Source organism: Cebus imitator, unplaced genomic scaffold (assembly GCF_001604975.1).
Source record: "Cebus imitator isolate Cc_AM_T3 unplaced genomic scaffold, Cebus_imitator-1.0 Scaffold16, whole genome shotgun sequence".
NCBI lineage: Eukaryota > Metazoa > Chordata > Mammalia > Primates > Cebidae > Cebus > Cebus imitator.
This window is the reverse complement of record NW_016107331.1, coordinates 11,918,579-11,927,382: the sequence shown is the minus strand read 5'-3', so window position 1 is coordinate 11,927,382 and position 8,804 is coordinate 11,918,579. Positions and strand designations below refer to the sequence as shown.

General features: G+C 40.5%; 1 protein-coding gene across 4 annotated transcripts in view; it reads left to right on the top strand.

Moving 5' to 3' along the window:
• The first annotated feature begins 3,144 nt into the window (after positions 1-3,144).
• The window catches only part of ARRDC3 (arrestin domain containing 3), a 12,540-nt gene continuing 6,880 nt past the window's right edge, over positions 3,145-8,804 (top strand). For 2 of the 4 annotated variants that reach the window (XM_017508661.1, XM_037731486.1), the window contains exons 1-2: positions 3,145-3,686; positions 7,605-7,686. In XM_017508661.1, coding sequence (XP_017364150.1) covers positions 3,407-3,686; positions 7,605-7,686 — 362 coding nt within the window. In that variant the 5' untranslated portion in view covers positions 3,145-3,406. Of the gene's footprint in view, positions 3,687-6,229; positions 6,951-7,604; positions 7,687-8,804 lie in introns of those variants that run through there. The other 2 variants (XM_037731487.1, XM_037731490.1) reach the window with 2 other exon arrangements.

Here is an 8,804-nt window from a genome sequence, read left to right as displayed (position 1 = left end):
GAGACCATCCTGGCTAACACAGTGAACCCTGTCTCTACTAAAAATACAAAAAAAATTAGCCGGGCATGGTGGCACACACTTGCAGTCCCAGCTTCTAGGGAGGCTGAGGCTGGAAATTCGCTTGAACCCAGGAGGCAGAGGTTGCAGTGAGCCAAGATCACACCGCTGCACTCCTCCAGCCTGGACAACAGAGTGAGACTCTGTCTCAAAAATAAAAAAAGAGAGAGAGAGAGAGAGAGAGATTTAGAAGTGTTAAGAGTTGTTTCTGGTGTTTTCATTGTTAGGAGGAAAACACCAAATAAACTCAAGTTTATACACGTGAGAACTAGGCATGTGCCCAAATCTAAAGAGAAGAAAGGTGATAACCAGGATAAGTGAATAACCAGGATAAAATGAAAATGGCAGGCCAGGCGCGATGGCTCATGCCTGTAATCCCAGCACTTTGGGAGGCTGAGACAGGCAGATCACTTGAGGTCAGAAGTTTGAGACCAGCCTGGCCAACATGGTGAAACCCTGTCTCTACTAAAAATACAAAAAATAGCCAGGGTGGTGATACATGCCTATAATCCCAGCTGCTCCGGAGGCTGAGGGAGTAGAATTGCGTAAAGCCAGGAGTCAGAGGCTATAGTGAGCCAAGATTGTGCCACTGCACTCCATCCTGAGGGACAGAGAGTGACTCCATCTCAAAAATAAAAATAAAATATAAAAATAAAATGAAAATGGCAGCTAGTAAGAATTTCTTGGCAATTCTTCAGTTACCTAAATACTTAGGAAGACACAGTAAAAAAGAAAATAAAGAAAAATAGCAAAATAAATAATAAAGGCAATTATTCAAAAGATCCTGAAAGCTTCAAACACAAAGAATAATGTACCATGCAGTGACAGGAATGAAACATACAATATTTTAAAACAATTTTCCAAACTGCAAATAAATTTCTTGGGGTTCTTATTAAATGCAATTCTGTTGTATTTAAACAGCTAATTATTCTTTTCTTCTCAAATAAGTTATATTCTAAGTAGATAAATTTTACTAAAAAAATCTGAATTCAGCTGTTGCTCACTAACTCTTAATAATTTTTAACATAAATATGGACACAAATGTGTAACGAATTTATGTATTCATTGTGTATTACACTTTTAAATCCATTCCTTGCTCAGTGGTTTTTGAATGCTTAATAAATAGCTTTGACATTTTATGCTGAGGAAAACCTATCATCTAAGAAATTTACCAATTCTACCACCAGGTGGAGAAAAAACACAAGTAGTATCTATTATCAAAACTAGTACAAGGTCCCAAGTACTTTACCTAGATTTCCACCAGGTGTCAACCAAGAGGGGAGAAAAGACAAGATTGTTTTTACCACTTAAATATACAAATTCATAATTTTAAGCATAGCGATCTAAACTCTGAAATACATGGTCTGCTCGATAATTGTCTAAATAGTTTGCATATTTATACTGTATATATTGCTGTTGAGTGCAACTAAAATCCAATTCCCCAAAATTTACTTTATTCTGAAATAAAGAAAACAGCAAGACCTGTAAGTTTAGCTTACTGTGACTCATAGGCTCAAGCTATCCAAATACACCACGCAAAAGAATCTAAAATGTTTAGATACTGACAGCCAAAAATCTTCCAAGGTATTTTTGGTCATATAGATAGATTATAGATATAGATATAGCACCAAATTCATATTTTTTCTCTCTGTAAGGCAGTTCTGTTGATTGCTAATAATCTAGAGGAATTTATGCTGTTATGCTGTTAATCCCAGGGTGATGTTATGAAAGCACTGCTATTTTTTACCATTCACAATAAAAAGAGAAACGTACCTATATTTAAGATGTACCATGAGAATTACTACGTTAAATGGTCCAAGGCTTTCCGCTGAAAAAGCTTCACACAGCCAATCCCTATGTATATACCAAATCATGCTTTTTAAAAAACTATTTTACGCGCTTCACTAATTTCTAACAAAGATTTTCCGATCCTGTTGCAAACAGTGTGTCAGCGAAACCACTATGTCATATGCCTTTTATAAGGTGGTGCTTTTTTAGGCCGAACTCTATTCTTATTCCTCAGGACGCAGGAGTTGTAATCATGTCTTACTCTGCAAATCTAGTCGGAGGTGGTATCTTAAAAAGGACTTTTTCTTCCTTCGAGGAAGTGGTCAAGCTTCCCCCCAGCCCTCACCCGTGTCATCCTGGAAACAACTTGGTTGTTTTTCTATGCTAATTAAACGATGGAAGAGAAAGAAGTTCAGCCTACTGATTACATTATATTTGCTTCTCTACCTCACTCTTCAAAGGATTCTTTAAGGTTCCTTTGACCTCGACTGAGTTCATTTACACCCTGCCTCCCAAGTACTGTTAAAAAAAAAAAAAAAAAAAATCCAAGGCAAGAATACTATGAACAATACTTCTTGTCCGATTTTAATACGTTTTCTTTTAAAATTCGTTAGATTGAGCCGGGCGTGGTGGCTCACGCCTGTAATCCCAGCACTTTGGGAGGCTGAGGTGGGTGGATCACCTGAGGTCAGGAGTTCGAGACCAGCCTGACCAATATGGTGAAACCCCATCTTTAAAAAAAATAAAAAATAAAAAAAAATAAAAAATAAAAATTCGTTAGATTGTGCTCAACAATCGGCCGCTTGCCCAACCGGTTTCTCCCTTCCCCCATCTCTCTTCACACATCACTTCTTCCTCCTCCCATCCAGGCAGTTGGCAAAACCCTACAGTGCCGGTAATGCACGCTTCGGGCTGGTCACTGCAGTTTATCCTTACTTGCCTTTACAAACAACTCCCCACCCAGCCCTTCTCCCCTCGCGCCCTGTTCTGCCATTATCTTTCTAGCAGAGTTGCTCGGTAAGGGGCTCCAGATAGCACGTCGAGGGTTTACGGTAGCCTGCCTACCAATAAGAGCCCAGAATGGAAAGAAGTCAGGTTCAGCCTGCCGGCAGCTCCACTATCTCCTTCCCCTAGCTCTACACCTACTGTACCCGGGAGCGAGCGAGCAAGGGAGCGAGCAAAGGAGCGAGAAAGGGAGCGAGCAAGGGAGCGAGCGCGGCGCGGCGCGGGAGGGGGCGCGCAGGGAGGGCGGACAGCAGCCGTGGCCTGCGCCTGCGCACTGGGGTTGTTTTTCACAAAGCTGCTCTTAAAGTGAGCTGGCAGCCTTTAGCCGCCCGTCTTTGTAAGGAGACCGCTGAGACGAGCAGGAGCGCGGAGCAGCAGCGTCTGCTGCCCTGACTTTTTAAGAAATCTCAATGAACTATTTGTAGAGAATCACTGATTCGGCCTGCAAGCATTTTGCACGGCAAAAATATCGATCAGTGTTAAGTGAAGATCACATTTTATATGTGATCTTGACTTTTTTGTCTTACATTATATTTTTATAGATTTTGTTATAAACATGGTGCTGGGAAAGGTGAAGAGTTTGACAATAAGCTTTGACTGTCTTAATGACAGCAATGTCCCTGTGTATTCTAGTGGGGATACCGTCTCAGGAAGGGTAAATTTAGAAGTTACTGGGGAAATCAGAGTAAAATCTCTTAAAATTCATGCAAGAGGGCATGCGAAAGTACGCTGGACTGAATCTCGAAACGCCGGCTCCAATACTGCCTATACACAGAATTACACTGAAGAAGTAGAATATTTCAACCATAAAGACATCTTAATTGGGCACGAAAGAGGTAAGTTTTTCTATTATTGAGAAGTCACTGCACTCATTTTCTTTGGAAACGTACCTTTTCAGTTTTCTGAATTAACGCGATTTTACTCCGAGCATATCTAAGCAGTTTGATAAAGGTTAGCAAACTTGGAAGGTTTGGCTTCTCCTTGACGTTCATCGTGTGTTAAGCCGTAATGCATGCAGGCATCTGCAAAGTGACTGCAAACTGCACTTATTCAACTACCTCTATACCCGGCTTGGTTTGTGCCACACGCACTTGTAGTCCATTTGCACCTTATAAATTCTGCTTGAATCCAATTCAATCGTTTTACTAATGTATTTTCAAATGAATTGCTAAAAGCTGCAGTTTTAGATTTTTGCAACCTAAGACTTAAAAACTGAACTTCGATCAAGAAATGTAATAACATTTTTAAGAGGCTTAATCGGGTGTGTTTCACGTTTAATATTGGAATGCAAAGACTTAAGAATTGATCACCGTTCTTTCATAAAAGGTTTCTGTGGCTTCTTTTGACATATGGTATCAACACCCCACGTGTTTTTTTATTCTTTCCCATTCTTTTAAAAATTTACACCCAGCATTCCTTATTTTAAAGGGTACTGTCTGTCATTATTATAGGTATCGAGTCAGTTTTAGAAGTCATTTAGGATCGGTAATTCTCTTTTCCGAGCATCATGTCTAACTTTGGAACATGCATTCAATGAAACCCATGCCAGTCAAATGGAATTGAAAAGTATAGGACGTACTGGATTTGATTTTTGGTTAGAAGAGGGAGATACAGGGTTGTCAAAGGGAGAAGAGGTCCTGAGATTTCCAATCTATTGTTTAAATGGTTACATTGTGGAAATATAGGCGACTCTAGGCTTGTTTTTCTAAGTTTCCACCCTTTGTTAGAAGCGGTTCAATCCTGTTTCGGACCAGTTCTGGGGGGTGGTGAGGAGGGGCGCTTGTTCTGCTCTCAGCAGATTGGTTACACGCGTCAGGTGGTGGCGATGACTTAATTCCTAGCCCATGAAGAATATAATGTTAAAACTGGTTATGTAATTTTTGTGCCTCTCCTTTTTAATGCAGTATGTAATTCAGATGTTGGCGATTTTTCAGAAAAAAACAGAGGCATATTTCACCCTTTTTTATATTAAAAACGTACATTCTGGAGAAGTGCTGATGACTGAACTACGGCAAGTGAGAAATGAAGGATGCTTTGAGTGACACTATTAATGCATTATTTTTGAAACTATTAAGGTGATCTCAGTTCTTTAGTAGGGTAGGGTTTTCGTAGACACAGGTTCTTGGTATCCTGAAATAATCTCTCCAAGCGTTAACACTGATAGGAGATGCAAATGCCTAACGACAGTCTTGGTATTTGTTGAAAACTAGATACATGACTTAGTGTTTGTACCTTTCTGAATGTGCAGCTTTTTATGAAATGGGTGAAAAGAAACAGGTTTTTCTTCAAGGAGTTGAGACTTGCAATGGGGGGAAAGTAGAACGAGTTGTGGGGACAAATATAATTTCATTAGTAGCACTATGATTTCCTGGTAAAGAAAACTAAGTGCCCTGCCACCCCCTGCAAAATGCTCCCCAAAGCCTGCTACGCGTAGACTAGATCAGTCTGGAATAGTTTCAATGACTTGAAACTGGGAGCTCTCAAACTAGCCTGGTAACTGAGACCCCGCCCCGGGCGCCCGGGATAGGCGAAGCCAGGTTTGTTAGCCTGTTGCTAAGGCGATGGCAGGCGCTGATTGGATTGGGCGCGGGCGGGTGGGGCGAGTGGGCTCGCGCCGCGGCTGGGGCGAGGCTAGGAAACCGGCGTGCGCCGGTAAAGGTCCCTCCAGAGCGACCCCCACTCCCGTACTCACGTTTGTTCCCGGGCTTCTGGAGGCGCCCGGCCCTTGTCACATCACGTTCTGTCGCCCCTCTTTTGGGCCTGCTAAGGGCCATCGAAAAGAAACGACTTCAGGATTTAACTGAGTAGAGGGCAGACGCTCCTGCCGGCCTTACAGGTGCCAGATGGCTCTGGACGCAACTTTTTAGCAGAAAATCCTTTTTAGATGGGAGTTGGACGCGAAGGGTTGGCAGGACCCCTTTAGCTATCTTCTGGGTGGGGGATGTTGGGTGACTCCTGTGAACGTTTGTTTTCCCCTTAGCTGAAACAAAGCGTGTTGCCCGACCTCTCCAGTCGCCAGACTGGCTACCTTGATTCGACCTGAGGGGAGAGAGCAAAGGTTGGCCCGGGGGAGAAAGAAAGTGATTCCAATATCGAAATCTGGGTGGGGGCCTCGACGGGCATCCCCTGCCCCCTCCCCCATTGTTTCCCGTAGCCTACCGGCCCCCGCCTCCCCTCTGCCGCCCCAGTTTCCCCCGCAGCAACTGTAAAGGTGTCAGAGTGGCCCGAGCCAGATCGAACCGGTCGCCGGCTGGGGCGTGTAAAGCGGAAGCGCAGCGACTCTGTCGCCCCGCCTCCCCGTCCAGCAGGTTAGGCTGCGCGGGCACGGGCGCGAGCGCCGCGCGACGTATGCCGTATGTATAGCGGGGCGCGCGGGCGGCGGCGGCGCGCGGGCGGGCCGGCTGGGATCTGCTCGCGCCGGTTTAGGCCGGTCCTCTCCTGCTCCGGTCTAGTTCTTGATTGACAGTCGGGCACTTGTTTACCACAGCGCGGCCGCCGCCGCTCGCCTCAATGAGACTGCTGAGCTGGCACAAAAAAGGGAGCGAGGAGGGAAGAAAGGGAGACGAAGGCAAACTTTGGGCGCCTTGGACAGGAACGAATTTAAATGGCCCCCAGTTCACCAGCTAGTTTTTGGTTCTGAAATCCATTCAGGGGATATGCACAGGGGGTGAAGAAAATTGTATGGAGGCATAAGCGAATCACCATGATTTTTAAATAAAAGTATCGACGTATACATGCCTTTTTCCTCTTTTTCTCGTTTAATATCAGGGAAGCATCACATTTTTTGTGTGTATTCAGTACTTTCCTGAAGGAAAGTTAAATAATGTGCCAGTTTTTCCCCTACTCTGGGGGCTAATCGCAAAGGTTTCTACACCGAGAATACTAGAAGATATTTGTGTAATTATTTATCTAGTCAGAACGCTAAATAAGCATTTTAATGATCTAGAACCCCCTCCCGTATTTTCGATTATATTTCTTTATTTTCATGCTGCTTCAAAAATTAATTTGACCTCATCCCTTTTTCATAGCAACTGGAAACTCTTAGTAATTAGACATCATTTCTTCAAGGATGAGGGACAATACTGTTTCCTTATAAGCAGGTACCTCGTAAATGCTGTTGTTTTAATTATCTAAGGTATGGTTTATGCAAGTTTTAGTTGTTGCTAGGACCAACTGAGTGTTGTGATCATTTTAGGACAATAAATATTTTTAGCTATGAAACACATTAAAATCAATGTGTGTGTGGTTTTTTTTCTTCATCTATTTGACAGTTTTCCAGTGGTTTTGGAGTATCTATTCTATTCATATTTTTGGTATTCCCCCTAAACTGACATATTTTAAAAGGTTTGCATGAACAGTTTTTATTTTATACATTATAGTCTTAATGTGATAAATTGAAGCGAACAACTGGAGACAAAGGTAACATTATGTTACTATGATGTGAGACCTGAGCCTTTTGTTGAGTATATATGCTATTTTATAAACAAATGCTTTATAGCTTGGGTCATTTTCCATTTAAAAACAAAAAAACCGTGAGTATTTATTATTCCCATTTTGCAGATAAGGTAGCTGAAGACGGAATTTTTATTTTTGGTAGAGGAAATGAATTTAGAATTAGAACTCAGATCTCTCAGATTCCAAAGCTTGTTTTGTGGTCTTAATTATTATATAAACATCTTTAAAGTTATGCCACTCTGCAAAGTATGTAAATGTTTAATAACAAATTCTTTGTTTAATTTTTATGTTTATTTTAGATGATGATAATTCCGAAGAAGGCTTCCACACTATTCATTCAGGAAGGCATGAATATGCATTCAGCTTCGAGCTTCCACAGACGTAAGTATTATAAATAATAGACATTTTTATAGATACTCATGATCAGAACATTACTTTATTCTAAATTTAAATATTTTTAGTTTAAAAAAAAAAAAAAAACCCTTTCATTACTGAAACTTGCTAGAGGAAAACAATATATTAAACATAAGAAGCTATTTTTTAATTTAGTGTGGCAAAATTACAGAACGCAAGCTCAATGTACAGTTTTTTAATCCCAGAGTTTACAAGGTTTTTAAAATAGGAATAGTGTTGCCTTTAACATGAGTGAATTGGAAGGTGCTAGTCAAATAATAATCACTTTATACTTAGTTTATTGTCAATTATCATTATGAGAAAAGGTATACCCTACCAAGTCTTAGTAGCTTCAATTTATAAAAAATCCTGTGTTCTACGTTTTCTGCTACTACTAACCAGTAGCAGTAAGTTTTGAAAATAAAAATAATTCGAAATGTTGTTTTTCTGATGTGAACTTAATAGCTTCTGTACCAAGAGCTATTGGGAAGGTCACACAAGAGATACTGTGATCCAGGCTTAGAAGGAAACATACATCAAGGATACATTAATATAAAACTTGGAATCTAGACTCTAGTAAGAAAGGAAGAAGGAAAGTGCTGTATTCTTAAAGAAATGACATTGTTGGGAGAGTTTATACAAACTTAAAAAAAAAAAAAATGCCTTTTACCAATATTAAAACCTGCAAAATGGCCCTTGTGCTGATTATTCTGGAGGATACACAGATTACATAAGATTTTGTCAGGTGTCAAATGTACATAATTCTACATTTGTTTTGTTCATTCTAATGCATGAGATGTTATATATTGAAAGAAGTCATAAAGGGTATTTTTCAGAAAATTCTCTTTACTATGTTATTTGAGAATTTTATTTTGAATATAATGCCCTCATCTAATTTCTGAGAAAAATATTAGTCTGTAGATAGAATAAGGCTAATATGGGGCCTGAGTATTTTTAGGACCATTTAATGTTAAAGTTCTATAGTAAACCAAAGTTATTTAACATAAATTTTGGAAAACTATTAGCATAAACTTTAAGATTTTATTTCTCTGCTATACAAGCTAATGTGGGAGTCTAAAATGCAAAAAAAATTTCTGAAGACACCA